This window comes from Aulostomus chinensis, chromosome 14 (assembly GCF_037954235.1).
Source record: "Aulostomus chinensis isolate RoL2024-O1b breed Wild chromosome 14, RoL_Achi_v1.0, whole genome shotgun sequence".
NCBI lineage: Eukaryota > Metazoa > Chordata > Actinopteri > Syngnathiformes > Aulostomidae > Aulostomus > Aulostomus chinensis.
In genome coordinates, this window is record NC_141333.1 from 25,417,932 (window position 1) to 25,436,720 (window position 18,789).

The 18,789-nt window shown below is 42.4% G+C and overlaps 1 protein-coding gene across 4 annotated transcripts in view; it reads right to left on the minus strand.

Annotated features, from left to right (window-relative positions):
- Positions 1 to 1,329: 1,329 nt before the first annotated feature.
- Positions 1,330 to 18,789, minus strand: part of farp2 (FERM, RhoGEF and pleckstrin domain protein 2) — a 32,228-nt gene continuing 14,768 nt past the window's right edge. Inside the window, exons 9-29 of one of the 4 annotated variants that reach the window (XM_086225107.1) lie at positions 18,628 to 18,775; positions 18,424 to 18,519; positions 18,157 to 18,320; positions 17,888 to 17,956; positions 17,692 to 17,749; positions 17,290 to 17,545; positions 11,535 to 11,719; positions 11,270 to 11,359; positions 9,819 to 9,952; positions 9,649 to 9,730; positions 9,321 to 9,558; positions 7,468 to 7,598; positions 7,315 to 7,383; positions 7,139 to 7,228; positions 6,967 to 6,987; positions 6,530 to 6,612; positions 5,218 to 5,336; positions 4,843 to 5,006; positions 3,020 to 3,127; positions 2,779 to 2,930; positions 1,330 to 2,696 (exon numbers count right to left, since the gene is read on the minus strand). In XM_086225107.1, coding sequence (XP_086081233.1) covers positions 2,603 to 2,696; positions 2,779 to 2,930; positions 3,020 to 3,127; positions 4,843 to 5,006; positions 5,218 to 5,336; positions 6,530 to 6,612; positions 6,967 to 6,987; positions 7,139 to 7,228; positions 7,315 to 7,383; positions 7,468 to 7,598; positions 9,321 to 9,558; positions 9,649 to 9,730; positions 9,819 to 9,952; positions 11,270 to 11,359; positions 11,535 to 11,719; positions 17,290 to 17,545; positions 17,692 to 17,749; positions 17,888 to 17,956; positions 18,157 to 18,320; positions 18,424 to 18,519; positions 18,628 to 18,775 — 2,551 coding nt within the window. In that variant the 3' untranslated portion in view covers positions 1,330 to 2,602. Of the gene's footprint in view, positions 2,697 to 2,778; positions 2,931 to 3,019; positions 3,128 to 4,257; positions 4,398 to 4,842; positions 5,007 to 5,217; positions 5,337 to 6,529; positions 6,613 to 6,966; positions 6,988 to 7,138; positions 7,229 to 7,314; positions 7,384 to 7,467; positions 7,599 to 9,320; positions 9,559 to 9,648; positions 9,731 to 9,818; positions 9,953 to 11,269; positions 11,360 to 11,534; positions 11,720 to 17,289; positions 17,546 to 17,691; positions 17,750 to 17,887; positions 17,957 to 18,156; positions 18,321 to 18,423; positions 18,520 to 18,627; positions 18,776 to 18,789 lie in introns of all 4 variants that reach the window. The other 3 variants (XM_086225109.1, XM_086225111.1, XM_086225108.1) reach the window with 3 other exon arrangements.

The window sequence follows — 18,789 nt, forward strand, 5'->3', positions numbered from 1 at the left end:
ACACTCTGATATGATCATGCACCCCTGTTTAAATTCAACTCACCACAGTTGTTGGCCTCCTGTTAGAGTTGCTATGCAGAAACTGAGTACAAAACATTGTTCACTGTGTATTTGTATATTTGCACATCAAACCTTAAGACTTGTCTTCTCACCTCATGTCATTCTTTTTCTCATTTTGTGGATGATTGTAAGGACCTTCATGCTAGAGAGTTTATTTCGCACTTACCCATCCTGCATCTTCTCCTCTGTTATATTTTTGTATTATTTGTAGACGTGTTCAGACCAATCAAACACCATGACGACAGACACACAGACACAGACACACGTAAGCCACTCCCAAACCCAATAATCATTTCATGACATTTCCTTGGTAGATGAACCACGTCAAAGTTTCAGGGGAAGCCACCGCGCCCTGTGTTCTTGGTGTCGGGACATGCCTGAGGAATGCCCCGCTTTGTTCACCGCAGTGCTCCGATTCCTGTTCATACACAAGAACCCACTCACACTCCTCCAGTACAAAAACATCTACTGGATCATGAGCTTAGACCTCCGAGAAATATCGGTTTGTCTCGGTAATCAAAGTTTCAAGGGAACGACTTTTAATTCAAAAAAACAAAACAAAACACAAAATGAAACATACTAAGTCATGTAATCTTAATCTGATATATTTAGAGGAATATGTACGAGTGTTTGCAAACCCAGCGACAGGAGCTGAACCCATTCAAAGACCATTTAAGATGATGACCATGGGGCAAGAACAGCGAGAGCTCCGTCGGCCGTGATTTTAGCCCCTACACACACAGGGTCATGGTGCCGCCTGATTCATTTATTAAAAAATAAATTAGGAAGGACATTTTGAAGTGATTCACTGCATATTTCTGATACTTTATTGGGCCTGTAGATTTTGTTTCCACGTAACACCTGGTGAATCCTATGGTTCCGCCAAATTAAAGGAAACAAGAAGTCTCAAGGAACTTATCGATGTATGAGACCATTATCTGATGTTTGAACCCTTCCTGATGATGCAACAGTGACTAAAATAAAATAACCTCAGGATGGAGTCTCATATTTGATACAGATATTTTTGTTTTGTGTTTTTTGTTTTTTTTTTTAGGCCAAAAATCACAAGTGCTGCTGTAAAAACTGCATGACGGCGCATGACATGGAACAACGTGTGAATGACTAAAAGCTCTCTTGATGAAAGATGAAGCAAATTTCAACAAAGCCTTAGTGAAGCAGTCCACCACTGTGAGTCCGCTTGAGAGACGTCCTCTGGTTCAACTGCAGTAAACAGATGGTAAAACAACTGCCACACACAGTCAATCAATCTAATGCACTTTTATTGGATGAGTTTTCAAAGGAATAAGATGGAGGCTACATGAGAGTATTCAGGAGCACGGACCCCATGACATGCTACACAATAAATAAGACTAACACACTGAAGGTTTCCGTGCAACAGAGTCAGTCCTTGAGTTTCACCTCTATCATCACCTAGTGAAGGTTACAGCTCCAGAGGCAGGGCAAGTGTATAGCCCGGGACTACACAGTTGGCTTTGCCACACACACACACACACACACGCGCACGCACACACACACACACACAAAAGATTCCAGTCTTCATCAAAATATATACCAAATAATGCCACATAGCACTCTAAACAACCGAGTGTCATCGGTGCCTGTTAGCTCAGACGTCAGCTCCCATCTGGCTAGAAGAGCTGGACACGCATCAAGACATTATAATACCATGTACAGTTACCTCCACATGTGTCCTCCAGGCTTTTTTTAGCATAGTATTTCCTCATCTATGCAACATAAAAACAGAAGAAATGATTATATTTGATATTAAAGAGAGAAATGTAGCACCGAAGTCACCATGATGCTGCCTAGCTAATCAGCTCCCTTTTGAGCATTTCATCCTTCAGTTACGCAACTACAGCATCCAGACTGATCAGCCACTGTTACAGATCCTGTAATAAATACTGCTTATAATAAGAGTTCATATATTCTTCGTACCTTTAGAAAGATGCACTTTGCCAAATACTTTGTGTCCTGACAGCAGCAAAGAATCGCTCAAAAGATCCAATGTTCCTCAAAACGTCTACTCTCATGTCGACATGTCATGAACCTTCTGCTCTCCTTCATCTCCCACATCTCCGACCCTATCAAAGAAGGATGAAGAGAGTTGGATATTTTATCCAAAAGCTATCTGGAGCGCCTTCATTGCCCACATACTGTCCATCCTCCAGCAGTAGCACCATACGGTCGCCAACAAAGACTCAGTCAGTCAGCCGCACTGAGGGGAGACTGAATGTCCTCTTGGTCCCATTGAACAGAGTCAGTCTGTGTGAGTGGATGCTACACATTCGCAAACTCAGCATAGCGTACACGTCTCCCTTTAATCCTGTACCCTAATATAAACGTTATCATTTACATCATTAATCAAGAAAAATGCACAGACCATTACAATTCATGTTAACACTTCGACTGGCAGCGTCAATCACTCTCTGCCTATCGTCCAAAGCTGAAAATAACACTGAGCACAGGAGATGTGATGCAAGTCTTTGTGACGTCCCGGAGGCCCAGCCTCCAGGTGTTTGATTCAGTTTCCGTTCATCGCCACGGGACCTCCTTTGGGTATGAGCAGGCTCATCCGGCCCGTGGTGCTGGCCGCACTTTTGATCACCTCCATCCATCTGGAAGAGGAGACACGTTAGCAGTGAAACTTTCTACACGAAATTCAGCTGACATGTGGACCAGATGAAAAGATGCACCCACCTCTCAAAGGTGTATTCGCTCTCTGCCCGGAAAAAGTAAACGTGAGACTTGAACTGCAGTTTGAAGACGTACTCCTTGTGAATGCTGTCAGACTCCTCGGGGGTGCTGACGGTGTAGCCAAGCAGCGGCAAACTAGCCAGCGGGAAGTCGTCCTGTAAACAGCACACCCTTCCACTTCAGTGACCGGTTTGGCGTAGCAGCAGAGGTAATAATAAAAGAAGGTACAGAAGTGTGTATGAACCTGGTGAGTCTTGTAGAAGAACAAGCAGAAGTTGGTGAAGACCACCCAGAGTTTCTGCCAGCCATTGCTGTTCTTGAACTTCCTCAGAAGGTAACCGGACAGCTGGTTCTGCAGGGATGGGAACATGTCATTGTGTTTGTGTGTGTGATCTCACGCTTGTAAAATATTCCACTGATCACATGGAAGGTAACTGGGGTTTCTCAAGAGCTGTCACACACTCTGCATCACACCAACACTCAAGCATCTCTCATGGAGCTTTTATCCAGGACAGGCCAGGCTCTCAAAGCCTTGACCATCACATCTAACATGTCACTATAAAAAGAGGTGCAACACATCACGGTGACAGAATTCCTTCTATCAATCCTTCAATAATTTATTGGCTGTTGATCATGAGGATTTAAAGCTCACTACATCTCACACCAGAAGACAAATGGATGGAATTCCAGGATTGTTTCATTTCAGAAGCTTAAATGTTTTTGCTTTCCATGCGTGATGCATAGATTAAAAAAAAAAGTGTTAAAAAAAATAAAGCATTTCTTCGTATGTTTGTAAATCAAGAGTAGTTTTTCAGGTGGACAGGTTTTTCACAGGAGTTTTCAGTCTTCTGCATCGAGAATGACCAGATGAGAGAACCCTTCACTGTGGGTAGCGGCCAACTAATTTGCCTTGAGGGTAAAGCAGGTGGGCTGCCAGGGGTCATTTACAAGAAGTAGGAAGTTTGAAATGAACATAAAATATCTATAATAAAATGTATCATTTTGATATTGTGAAATTTTGTGTATAATCTTTTTATTGTGCTGCATCCAACAGCTAAATAATTCACTATTTACACTTCATTTCTTGTATTTGTAGATTTACCAACTGCTTCGTGTATGCGGATAGATTAATTTGAGCAGAACCACAGAGGATCCACAATCACACAAGGTTAGTCTGTTTATGAAATGAACATTAAACATGCAAATCGTTCATTTTAGTCTTGTGTGTTTGATTCGTTGGGATTAAAGGTTTAAAACTGTAATGTGAAACATTAGGCTTTAGACCACTTCAGTCCAACAGTAAAACTCTGGATTGTAACACTATTGATTTGTACATGAGTAAGTAGCTGCGTATGCTTCGGTGTCACTCAGGATGGTTTCATCACAGTTCTCAGATGCAATGTAAGTCTCGGCATTGTGCGTTTCCTGTCTATACACACATGAGCGTGACTTCTGATCTGCTGTGGTCCGTGGTTCTAGTACCTGGATCATGCGCAGGTAATCAGTGAGAGCGAGATTCTGGTTTCGGTACCAGCAAACATGTGTGATGGTGTTTGGTCTTTGGCCCTGCCCGAGTAGATAGCGAGGAGGGAGCTCTGGTGAGACAGCTGGAGAGCCGAAGACTGAGAAAGTGAAGAGGCCACCAGGAAGAGAAGAAGACGGAGACAGAGGAGGAAAAGGAAGTGTTAGCACGTTAGCTTCCAGAGGCAGATAACGAAAAGAGAAAGACCAGCTAGGAAATCCTCCAGGTCTGCTGAGTGAAAATATTAGTGAAAATCATGAGGGAACTTTTCCTACATGCAAAAGAAACGAGGAATAAGTGATCAAAGGACATGCAAAAAACAACAACAACAAAACACTCCAGTGAATGTAGAAAGACAGGAAATCAGCAGGCTGCAGGTGGATGAAGAGGAACATGAGGAGGATGAAAGGATCAAAACAAAAAGGTGGAACCTGAAAGGGATGATGGAAGGTGTTTCCCCAACTCTCCGTGTGTAAATGCCCTAAATTCAATGTGTGTGTGTGTGTGTGTGTGTGTGTGTTGTCATGTGGGCAGAGGAGGAGTACCTCCACAGCCAGGCTGTGATCAGACATAGACACGCTGGTGTTGCGGTGCCAGCACACATGCATGGTTGTGTTGGCACGGTGGTGTGTCTGCTTATCCAGTGAAGTGCGGGAGGAGTTCATGTCATCCTCCGACTCCTGCTCCAGAGAAACCTCATCGGACGATCCTGTGGAAGGTGGGGGAAGGGAAGAGGAGGAGGAGGAGGAGGGGTACAGGAAGTTGTGTGGAGGAAAGGGATCAACGGCACATTCTGATGACTGATAGGCACTTTCTAACTCAGCCAGAGAGGATGAAGTAGCCAGAAAACCCCCCGTTTCCTGCTCTAGTTACTGTTCATCTTCATTGGTCATCATTTTGAGAGAAGGAGAAGCACTTACTGTTGGAGCGGTCGCCAAGACCAGCATCCAGGAAGATGCTGGTCTTGTCTTGTGACGTCTTGGCCATGTCAATAGCCATGTTGAGATCCTCAATCCACTTGCCCATCTCCACTTTAGAGCTGAAACCACACACAGCTTAAATTACACAAGTATTAGGCAGTCAGAGCTGGAATCGAAGGAACGGACATCTGCGATGAAATGCATAGAGACGTATGGATTTATCAGTCATACATTGGTATGTGGTTGATATTCGCCTTGTTTACTGCTGCCAACCTATCAGCAGATAAGGTGCCATTAACAGATAATCTGTTCATCATCATCAAGTTAAAGAAATTTCACTAATTTTTATGATCAAATTTGTGCCAACAACCAATAAGATGAAGGGCTGACAACAAATTTCCTGTTTATGTGACGCAAAAATAAGCAAAGACAAAATAAACCCTCTTTTAATTTCTCTCTTCTATTCTTACAATCGTCTCACTTTTTCCAGGGTTTAGCCATCCTTTATAACCAAAACCAGCACTGTACGTATACTTTTGTTTTATATTCAATAATGGAGATCTTATATGTATATATATATATATATATATATATATGTATATATATATATATATATATATATATATATATATATATATATATATATATATATATATAAAAATAAAACAGCCATGGACCGAATGTATGTTTCATTTCAGAGGAGGAAATAACTTGTTTATTCTCGACATTAGTATCCTGTTGTTCACCGAGTAGCTATAGGTACACGGACAGCGATAATTTGACTAATGACCTTATTCTAAATAAACTGAATAGAAAAAAACAGCTTCTTATAGAATATTGTATTAATATTCATGTTTACATGCCACAGATCAAAGTCCTACGAGTCACTGAAAACACACCTTTGCTTCTCTACATTCGTACATTCTACATTCGAGTTTTCTCCTGGAGTTTGACCTAAAACCTTTGTAACACTCGCTGGAAGCAGGACCACGCATCATAAAGCAATGTCACTCCCATACATGTTGCAAAACTCATGTAAAAATTCCTTTAGGATCTCATAGTGCGGTGAGGGTATGCGCTCGTCTAAAATGCACCTCGATCATGTAATCTGATCAGTGCTTCCTCCAACTATGACCTTATTCAGGTTAGGATTGTTTAAAAAAATGTTGTTTACATGGCAGTGTCTCAGAGTATTGTCTTCAACAGAACTGAGTCACAGACAATAATTTAAATACAATTGTGCAAAAGTGACACATTTCAGAGAACCACTCATCACTCGAACTGGGTGTTATCCAGTGTGTCCCTCTCTCACCTTGCAGCCACTACAATGGTCCTCTGAGCGGAGTAGATGGTGAAGCAGTGGGGGACAGACCACTCATTTTCACTTTCCTCGACCTTCGCATAAGAGGAAAAACACAAAACAGACATTCAGGCAGCCAAATGAAACTGCTGCTCTCTTCCCACGAAGCGACTGGACAATGTTGTTTACTGCCAGTTAAGTTGTTTGTCCTCTTATCAGTACCCAGACAAAACAACACACCCATCAGTTTTCACAGGAGAAAACAGCACAGCTCAAATACTTGATGACTTTGGTGACAAATCCATGGTTTCTTTTGGCCTGATAAGTGTTCTCTCCCTTGAGGAAGCATCTGCTAAGTGTGTGTTTTGGTACTCTGCTTTGGCTACACAAGCTCAGGAGAAGGAGGCTAGGGTTTGGGCATCCATGCTGGCAGAGCTCAGAGAACTTACCGGTGCATCCAGCACTATGAGCTGCAGCCAGGAGTGAAGCAGAGACATGCATGGTTAGGAGACCCGGGCCCTCCCTTTCAACACACTGATCAGCTGATACGGAATCATCATGTCGGGGTCTTTTTAACGAGGGACAGAAGTCGGAGGGGACAACTAGCACCAGAATACTCACTATCATGCCATGGAGCGGCAGTTGTCCGTGCACTTTGAACTGATTGGTGGCTGTGACACCTTTGCTAGTGTAGAGGAGCATGTCTGAGAACTGAGAGGAGAACGGGAACAATCAGAATATGTGTGAGAACAGATCAACTTTAATAACATTGTCAGTGGTGTCAGTTTTGTACTGACCAGGAAGAACATTCTCTGCTGCAGCCCCTTCTTAGTGAGCTTGTACAGACAACCCTCTCGAATAAACTCCTACAAACACACCGTTGTTGTTAGACACTTTGTTCAGCAGTTCTTCAGCGCCCCCTACCAGCTGCCATAGGAAACTGCACTCACCCTGCCAGGTGCTGTCAAATTCTCAATACCAATCAGGTCTCTCTGCAGCTCTGTTAGTTTCTGGAAGTTCTCCAGTCGGATGAGACTGCTCTGGAGCTGCGTGGCTATCTCTGCCACCTCCTTCAGAGCCTCTGGATAGACAGAATAGTGATGACAAAAACTAATCAGTGTCTTAACTCTCTCACATGATGACAAAGAAAGAGCAGAGGAGTTTTCAAATCTCAAGAGTTCATGTAGAAATCTAACTAATTTTTATTTTTGAAACTCTGTAACATTTTGAGATCTGGATCATTTGTAATGTAATACATTTTTTTAAAGCTCTTATCCTTGTCATTAAATGGTCTAACCATTGTTGTCTGTTTTCCCCAGAACAACCTAGGCTATGTAGATCCTTCCTTGTTTGATAAGGTGTGACACATTGTTTAAAATTAGCTTTGCATGAAAAAAATAAAAAGATAAAATTGCTGTGTTTTCAAACAAAATTCATCACTGACTGCCGGTAGAGAAGTGCTCATACACAACGAGCCTGTTGGAATATGTGAGGCAATATCAAAACCACAGTGACTCGGCAATTTGAGAAAAAGTGCTCTGTCATTGTCATGCCAATATCTTATTCACAGAAGGCGGAATTTTTCAATACACAAGTGATCCATGCATGTCTTTTGACCACAACTCTATGTATTTTATGGTTACTGAAATGAAAAGCAAACCCATTGTATCATGTACAACACAAAGGGGGATGTCGTGTCAGCATTATGTGTGAGGCTGAAAAAAAATTGTTAAAATTTCAAAACTGATCCCTCAAGGACAAAAACAAATGTCAGCTCAAAGAGGTTCTGCAGCCTATTTTGCTGTGAGGAACATGAAGAATGAGATAAATAACTACACTTGCCAGAAAAGTCAAGTCAAGTCAGTTTAATCTGATACCTGCCCAGAAGATAAACATGTTTCTCCTTGCATGTTCTGCTATTTATCTTTTTTTTTTTTTTGGGGGGGGGGGGGGTAGAGATCAGCTGTAGAGAGCTTCGTCTCTTCTCAAAGACAATGAAACGGAGAAGCATTTCTTTTGTCCTGTCATCAAAGCATTCTTTCATACAACTCCAATTAGCTCACAGGCTTTGTTGATATTTATGACTTCCGTGCAGCATCAAGTTGGAACCAGTTTAAATTTGGATGGTTTTATGGTTTCTTGTACAGTAACGGTTTTTGGTTTTGCTGTCTGATACTAGATCGGACCCGGTATGATGGATGTTTTCTAATACTGATGAGAGTCTGAAATTCCATTTCACAAGTCTGGTAGGAAGGAGCTTGGGACTACCCAATTATTTCTCTCATCTCTTACTGTTTATGCAAGCCGTTTTATTATATGAAGCGCTGTAGCTGCACCAGTAGAGACGCGTCATTTTCATTTTCTGTTAGTTTTTGATTATTTGCTTTGCATTTCAGTTCTAAAAGCCAAAGACATTCAGTTTACAGCGATAATAAAAGAGCCCTGCTATTTATTTGAAGTTATTTTTCTTATGATGGACTAATTAATTCATCCACTAACAGTTACAGCTCTAGATATCAGTTTTTAGATTTTATAAAGTACAGATCTGAGGGGGCATGTGACAGTGTTTTCCTCTAAACCACATTCATCAACCTCTGACGATTTTGCAAAGTACATTTTAGATTTTAGTTGATCAGGCATTGTGAGACCTCACACAAATACAGTGGGATAGGAGTGACCTGAATTATCATTCGTAATGCAACTGTATTTAATGAGGATGTCCCTTGAGATTGACACCTCTTTCGTGATGAATATGTCACACCAAAAATATCTGCACTGTAATTAACTCAAGGTGAAAACTCACCCTTGCAGTCGTCATGGTCGCGGTGAGCCGGGGAATAATGCTTGCATAGTCTCTCCAGGATGAGCTTGTAGTGCATGAGGCGCTGGATGGGCTTGAGCAGAAATGTGTTGAGGGGTAGGTAGCAGACCTTCTGCAGTTCAAACTCCTTGTAGACGGTTTCTAGCTTCTTCAGCCTCTTGGTGGCTTTCTCCAGCTCTGTTAACACCTCGTCATGCTTCTGTAAGTAGCTGGTGAATTCCTGAGGACACCAATAAACAATATGGCGTGACACACAGGATACTGACACCATTGGCTAGCGGAGGTGACCTTAATTAGGGAGTCTGCTCACCTTAAGAGCACACATGTTCCTCAGCATCACATCACCAATCCTCTGGTAGTCCCCTTTGACATGGGCGTTTGAGCGTCCCTCCCTGCGGACAGACAGTTGGTCTTCACTTCTGTCTCATCAGGAGCTTTTTTTATTTTTCAAATTACACAGAAACACTGAGGGGCACCTACCAGAGAGCCAGCCTCTGGTCTAACTCCTTGAGGAAGCCTCGGTGGAACTCATATATTGGGTCGATGTTAGAGAAAAGGAGGGTCATCAGACCTTCAGGCATGGCGTTCTCTTTGATCACAGCACTGCGAAACCACTGGGAGTGGGAAAGAGTCTTCATGAGACTGTTGAAGCATTCATATCCTCTCAGTAAATTAGGACGACATGACTAATCATATCAAGATCTCTTCAAGCTATTCTGTTGAGGAAGGATTCAATTGAGCTTCATCTACAAATGCAAACAAACACAGGAAAGGCAGACATACCACAGCAGATGCGTTATGACACTTGTGAGTGTAACAGTAGAGTAAAAAAAACAATTATTTTCATATTTCTGGGGAAATAAAAATATTTCTAAGTCCCACAAAACCAAACTTGATGAAGAGGAACCATGAAAAATCTACATTCTAATAACATGAAATGGAATTCAGTGTGCAGTACTTGTTAAGACAATTTTAAGCAAACATCAGAAAAAGCGCAAATAAGGCTAATTTCCATCAACTTGTTTGTAGCAAATTAACTAGGCTACAAAATTCCTATTGTCATCACTAGATGACGGTATAAGTGACAATCCACATGAGCGTAAACAGCATTGACACATAAGGTCTTCTACAGTCCACCAGCAAAAAAATGGAGAGGTCTTGAGGAATAATGAGAGAGGAATAATTTGGTCTAGTCTTCAGTCCACACAGATATTTAGTGCGTTGTTGTTGGGTTCTTTGAAAATGTTTGCGAAGATGCGGCAGCTGAACCAGCTGGTCAGTCACATGAGTTTAAGATTTGCAATATCAAAGCTTATCCATCCATCCATTTTCTACCGCTTATCCAGTTAAGGGTTGCGGGGGGGCTGGAGTCTATCCCAGCAGCTTTAAGGCGAGAGGCGGGGTTCACCCTGGACAGGTCACCAGTCCATCACAGGGCCAACACATAGAGACAGACAACCATTCACACTCACATTCACACCTACAGTCAATTTAGAGTATCAATCAGCCTCGTCCCCTCTTGATGTCTTTGGACTGTGGGAGGAAGCTGGAGTACCAGAGAGAACCCAGCAGGAACAGGGAGAACATGGAGACTCCACACAGAAAGACCCCGTGCTGCAGCCGGGGCTGGAACCCACAACCTTCTTGCTGTGAAGCGACAGTGCTGACCACTGCACCACTGCGCCGCCATCAGTTTTATATTGTTTTGAACAGTCACCCTTTCAGAATAAAAAGGCAAAAACTCCCAAGCATTTTTTAAATTTTGCAGTATACATCAACCCTTCAAATTCAAAAACACAAAGTGCACATCAAAACATGGAAACATGATTAATGTGACACCAAACATCTCAGTTTTTTGTCCACATCTGAGGGAAATAATAAATTCAGGATTATTATTGTGACCTGAACAGTCAGGGTCAAGGTCAACTCACCACAGTGATGACTTCCAGGTCCTTCAGGTACGTTCTCTCTGTGGTCAGAATCTCTTTGGCAATGAAGTAGGCTTTATCGGTGGGATATCGCTGAGGGGGAGAAAAGGCTGTTAGTTTCAGCTTCAGAGAGATGGAATACACATCAACTATTAAAAAACAATAAAACCGTGCCCTGCCAGATTGTTGTTTTACTTCCCTGCCATTATACAAACACTAACAAGTCTTAAAATGGTTGTGAGGCAGGGGTGGCATGTAAATAGTGTACCTTCCTCCTGCCCTCCTCCTCCTCCTCTAGCCTGGCATTGCTGCCCACCTCGCTCAGGATGGGGCTTTGCAGGGGTGACGGGGCCTGGCCTGGCAGGCTCAGGGTCGACATCTGGAAGGAGGGCGACAGGCAGAGGGGGCCCTTGGAGTTCATGGGTGAGAGCTGGGGGCTGTCAGCCGCTGAATCTGCGGAAGAAATACACATTCAGTGTTTCAGAATCATCCAAGATTCATGTCCTTAAATCAGAATAGGTTTGTTAAAGCTGTAAATAAAAAGAAAACCTCCATCTTTTAGAAGCTCAAGTCACGAAACACAACAGCATACATGTGAAATGCAACATTAGATCAAAGTAAGCTTCATCTTGACCCAACCTGTGTTCCACTGTGGTCTCATTTCCTCTAAAAGCTACACATTTCTAGAAAAACAAGTGGAATGGTTCACACACATTAGCCACAAATGAAAAGAGAGACGGCGAGGTAGACTCAGGCAAGTAATGGTTCCCACATTTGTTCCCCCGCCATTGTTTTCAAAACCCTCTACGAGAAGAGCAAATGAATTATTGCCAACTTCCATGAGACCGATTGCATTACAGAGAACTGGCTCTGCTGCTTTTGTTCTGCCTGCGATCTTTGCTACACAAGTCCCGTTGACAAACAGCAGATGAGATGCTTGGCTATCCTCTTTACGGACGCGTGGGTCACCACAGCTGTTCTTTCACTTGTCTAAATAAAACCAAAAAAAGAAAAAGAGTCGGGGGAAGGGCAAGTGAGGGAAAAAAAAAGTCGACCCGGAAATAATTGCTCACGCAAGGACTTATCAGGAATGTGGTTTGTCTGGAGGGTGCGTGGTTGTTTACAGTTAATCTGAAGTGCCCCACAGGGAATGACACGAGAGGGGAAAAAGAGCTGCCACTGGGCCCCGTAGCGGGAGGATGGGGGTTTGCTGTGGAATGGCTTGGCTCAGAGCCTGTCCAAACAGGGAGCACATACACACACATATGCGCACACTCACACACACACACACACACACACACACACTCACACACACACACACAGAGTCAGCTGGAATTAGGCTGAGGAATCTTGTGTAAGAGTTCAACCCAACCCCCAATAACGTACAAGTTACAAGAATACTGTTGCCTCTAATAAAAAGGAAAGAAAACTTAGTGTTAATTTATTGTCACTATTCTTTTTAGTATTGTTGCACTTGAGAGATAATTAAAGCCAAGCCTCTAGGATGTGTGATGCATTGATCCAGACAATAAAAAGACTGGCTGAAGTGGTGAGAGAACAGGAGTGAGTTGCTCCTGAATGATGAAAACTGTATTTCTCTTAGCTGGGAAATTAATCCAGCACTGATACTTTCAGCAAGATGACCCTCAACATCAAGAGGTTATTTATTTGCCAATATTGCAAACATCTACAGCACAAGTGTAGGATTGTGTTAGAATATGCACGGCTAAGGAAGAGTTGCACATTGCACACAACTTGCAGAACTTTGTCTTAGCTTTTAAAGTAACATCTAACACCACTTTTAATTACACAAGAGTTGTATCATCAGTCTGCATTTGTAAAAGAAGGTTAAGTCTGACATTCATGGTACCAAAAAGTGATTACTTTATTCTTGAGAGACATACAAACATAAGTACAGGTGGTTTATTATTAGTAAATATACATGTTCAAGATTATTTGATGATTATTTGATGCCTAAGTGCAGTTAGCATAGCTGGTTATAATTGTCAGCACCGTCATTAGAATGTAAAGCTGAGATGTGAAATATCACATGGAAAAAGGGGGGGGGGGAAGACACAAAATGATGGTCCTCTCTCTCTCTGAGGTGACACAGATGACTGCTCACATTTGTGGCACTAGAGATTTCAAAAATCCTGGTGAAATCTCTTTTTCCTTGGAAAAAAAAAAAAGGAAAAGGTATCTGCCATCCCTCAAAATGGCAATGAGTTGTGACAGTTGAGCTTTTCTGACTAAAGACCCCGTTCTGACATGATGATTACTGGAAACATCCCGAAGCTATTAAAGGAAATAAGAAAACACACCTGAGATACCCATGAAAGCATATTGCATCAAGAGATTTAAGTGCTGTAAGGCACCGCGGTGCAAGTGCAGCAGACAAAAGACAACCATGGACCAAGAGCAAAAAAACAAAGCAAAGAACAACTTGCCAGAAAGGCAGGAGAAGTTTGCCTTCAGGCAGATTAAAGACAGCTTGAAAGAAAGGTAATTAAGACAGGACAAGTCAAGACTGTTTTGATGAGGACAAACATAAGCAGTAACAATGCTGACTGTGGAAGGTGAAGCCGGTAAAATCGTGGTCTTAGAAATGCATGCTAGAATGTTAGCAACTGACCACATGACTGCTAACAATGATTCCTTTATCAAAGGAGCAACATGAAACATCAAGCTTATGTAAAAATGAAAAAATCATGGCAAAAGTGTGCAAAAGACCCTTTTTTCATTCCAACAAACAGAATACCACACTGTTGGTATCCTTATGATAGCTAATGCCAAAAACATGCTAAAGGCCACATTCCAGAGCCAACATCATATGCTAACCATGTACTGGTGCTACTAACCTACTAGATCGTCATTCCTCTATAAGCACAGCTAGTTTCAAATGTTGAAAAGCGCTACATCTAGATGCTCAGCATTCTAAATTACAACAGTGAGGCACCACTGACTCAAATGCTTCCATACACAGTTTACTCGATGTAGCTTATGTTCTACAGAGGCACAAAAACCTTACTTAGTTGTAAGATGATACATTCAGTTTGTAGAAAGTGGTGTGCGGTGTACTCAATGGCTCATCAGTACACTCCTTACATTCTTCAATGCACCTCAACATTAAGCCTAAATATAAGTTGTTGACTATTTGGTGGAATTTAAAAAATAAAAAAATCCTTTAAGAGTATTATAAACTTTAGAAAATTCAAAGAAAATGCTTATCTCTGACACCGTCTACGTGCTGCGTACTAGTCTGATGTGACATCTACTTCAGCCAGCAGATGTCAGTGAAGCACAAAAGTGCAAACTGGGAAGTGGCTACATGTCTGGATTCCAAACTTTACATACACAAGGATCACTGAACCTGGAAAACAGTTGCTTTCCTTTCACCCTGAGATTAGATTCATGTACACCAGCCACTGGACAAGAGGTACCTTCTTGGAAATGTAACGTCAAACCCAGAAGAGGCTGCTTATTCGAAGTAATATGCATTTGTTGAGGACTTCCTATACATTAAAAAAACAAAACAAAACAACTTAACTGAATAATTTTACTTTTCTCAACTATTTTAGAATTGAATTCCTTTTGCTCAGCAAGTGGCAAGCCAAACCTATCAGACATTCCTATGACCAGTTGAGCGTTTTAAAGGATGTAAGACAAGTACTTAAGATACAGAACTTCCAAAGTAAAAAGTATGGCAAATTTGGAGATGCTTGACCCCAAAACATGCACAAGTGCTCTAAGTTTGCTGAATATTACGAGACAACACAGGTAAATGGCCAAAAATTCACGTAAACAGCCAAAGCAACATAAGCAGAAATTCATGAGAAAGTATTTAAAATAAAAAGCACCACAACACAACCATGGTGGTTGAAACAGGTACACCAGGGGCCTGTATCACAAAGCAAGCTCAAAAAAGCTAGGGCACCTGTCCGGGAGTTGGACTGACCCACACAACTGCAATGTTGGGTAAAATTTGCATGAATGTAGCTATCTCCTTATGAACGAAGGTCTTCCTACTCTAGTTGTGACATATTCACATTAAAAGGGGGCGGTGTTGGAATCAGACGAGTTCCACAGCCACACACTTCACTCAAGAAACACAAACCCTAATCCTTAACAAATCTAATTAATAGAAATCAATAAGTCAGGCTAAAAGTAGCACAGTTGCCAAAGTCAGGAAGCTGGTAAAGAAAAAAATGCAGACTGTGTGAATATGGACCTTAATGGGCGTCAAGATACGATCTTACTACAATCACAACTGCATATTTCTTTAAATTACTGGGTTGGTTGGTATTATGGCATGGAAATCAGTATTAGTGAAATTCTTCCAGCTGCAACCCTGTCACTGTAAAAAGGTCTGGTGCAGAGCCCCTGAAGCTTTATTTTATTTGTCTTACGCACACAAGATACGATCTTGCTCATCTCTTTAGAGGCACTGGTAGTCTCAGGAGCACGAGTAATAAATACAGAAACATAATTCAAAAAGTAAAGATGTTTAAAGGCAGATCTTAAAAGGTCAACAAATACCATGCTTTAGCATTTGTTCAGTTCCTGTGTTAGGCTTAAATCATTTTGAGATAAACTTTTCTCTCAGCACATCAGTCAAAGTCGAAGGGCTTCGTCCTCCTCTGAAAAGCTCTCTCTAGTTAAAACCTCAGTTCCCGTTTTTGCTTCATCTTCACTGTGAGTTTCCTACGTTGGTCAGTGAGCAGTGCTTGATCTTAACCTGCCATGCTGCAGGTCAGAAGTTAACACAGGCGATACATCCCGCTGAAATAACCTTGGTGACACTGAAAATCTCAGGTTGAACCTTATTACCTCACGATCCTGCTGTGTGATACAGGCCCCAGTTCAATTCTCTAGGAAGAAAATACTATTAGCACAGAAAATTAGAAGGAGAGCAGTAGAACAATAGCCACATATTTCAGTCTTTCACAATCTCTACAAATTGTTAAAACCAAGCTTAAACTGAATTATTGAAGTCTACCACTGCTGCCTGTGATTATTTTTAAATAACATGTCACTGAAGTGTTTGATCTCTATGATTTGATGAGCCTCAGATTGAGGCCTCAAGTGCTGGAAGGACATACTTTACATTTTAATCTGAGCCGATCCAGAGGGGTCAGCAAGTGACAAGGCCTGCAGGTTATGGCACTGGAGGAGGAAACCCTCTATTCCACTGCTCCCTGTTAGCGGATTACTGTAAAAGAGGTTCTGCTCAGGCGGAAGGACACTGTCAGAACCCCAGTCAGAGTCTGAATCTGAACTGCCGTTTCCAGAGCCCTCAGTGGCTGTGGGCGGGTAGCTGAGTTGCTCGAGCTGCTCAACCAAGTCACTAAACTGGACAGCAGAGCTGCCTTCAGAGCGTACAGAGTACGCTGGGAAGTTGACCATTGAGCTGGCCTCTGACTGGATGTCAGACCCTGGCAGGCGAAGGGAGGAGGAGGAGTCAGGGCCAATATAGCCAACTGACATGGACTCACCTGCAGAGCTGAGCCCCAGGTTATCCAGGGAACTGCATTCTGAGCGATTATTAACCAATGAACTGGTTTCAGAGTGACCGACAATGCTGTCGGGGAATGGATTAGTACTCCCATTCAGATCTTCAATACCCACACTAAAGATCCTGTTTTTGCTAAAGTCTGATTCCTGAACATAATCAAACCGATCGACTTTATCATCATGTCCAAAAGGGTAGGCCTCAGCCCCACCACCGTAAAAGGATATCTCTGTGGGATCATCATCTATGAACTCCTCAGTGACATGTAGCGGAGTGTTGGACAGTGCGAACATGGGATTTTGTTTAGTACGTAAAAGCTCTGCCTCAAAAGCCTCAGGTGTAAGAACACCCTTCCTCTTCCCTCCAACCCCTCCCACTGAGCACCCAGTTCCCCTTCTCCCACCATGCTTATTATCCTCATTGCCATTTTTGAGGGGCTGTGAATGGGAGGTGGCACTTTCTACACACACAAACAAGGGGCTGCAGTGTCCTGCTGCTTGACTGCTGGGGGCACCTTGAAAAGTGAAGTGAGATGGGGAAGCAGCCTTGACAGGTTCTTCCTTCGGAGGGCTGGCAGGTCTGGTGGCTTGGAGAGGGGACTGAAGCTGCTGCTGGGGAGGTGCTGAAGACTGGCTCAGAAAGGACAAAGGCTGGGCTTGAGGTTGTACTTCTTTTCGCGGGGAAATGCTGGAGATGTGTACTGGGTGGAAGGACACAGTAGCAGAGGAAGGGGAGCCTAAGATCCTGAGGCTGTCATTGAAAGACAAGCTCTGAAACAATGCAAAAAATAAAGTGAAGAAGGGGAAAGAGGTAAAGGAGAGAACACCTGTATTAGTTTAACAATTACAGTGCACTACATGAGCTTTTTAGGTTACAATTTCAGTTTTATACGCTTCAGCACTGCAGCCCCACTGACCTGTTTTGGCACATCAGTGGCAAGGGAGCGAGCAGACATTCGAATTTTACTGTTCCTCCTGAAGAGCAAAAAATGTTTAAGAATTGTCTGAATTATTATGGTCACTTCAATGAGGAAATATTACCATATAAACAAGAAGAAAGAATTTGAGAGGCTTGTCGCATACACAATTAATACACAATGCAGATAAACACACCTCTGGTATGGGGTTCTCTTTGCTCCATTCTCCCTGACATATTCCACGAGCTGCTTCTGGGTCCTCCCGCTGACAAAGAGAATTCAGAATCAATCAAGACTGACAAATCAAAACACTAGAGCAACATCTTTTATGACCAGGTTTTGAGTTTCAATGTGTAAGAAACATGCATTAAACGTAGAAAAACAAAACAACCAAAACAAAACAATTATTGAAGATGTCTCTACTTATGACTACACTCATCTTTTTCATAAAACATCAGTTCATACCTGTATCTGAAAGAAGAGCCTCGGCTAAAGAGAATAGCTTTGGATTTGGGTTGGGGTTGGTCAAACAGTCGGAAGAATGAGTGGTATTCCACACAGATCTTCCAAAAGATTTTGCATTGGTCTCGACTGGCCATCATAAATTCAAGAGTGTCCTGATGGGGGCCCTAAAACCAAAAAGAAAGACAAAGCGATCATAAAGCTGGCTCCACTCCATCTTAGCTGATGAGAAATCTTTTATTTTCTCTGTATGGAGTCATTCATACGTACATGGACCTCTGGGTGCAACTTGATCAGGAACCGTTTTCTCTTAAAGCTCAGTTTGCGAATCTTGGACCAATTGAAGGTGTTTATTTTGGTGTTGCCCTGAGAGGAGAAAAAAAAAAGATCTTAAGGAACGATCTTGAGCAACATGGTTAACTAGGGCCTCATAAGACAGTTGTGATGCGGCTGAGCTGTGAGAGCAGCAATCACCTGGAAAACCTGAAGGCCCATATGGGCGACAGCAAGATTGATCTTGGTGCCCTCCCTGTCTGCTGCAGGGTGGAAGCGAACGCCATACATCTCAAGTTTACGAGCAATTTCCAGGATTTGGAAATCCGATTCTGCTGGAGTCTGGCCCCTAGAGTCAAAACA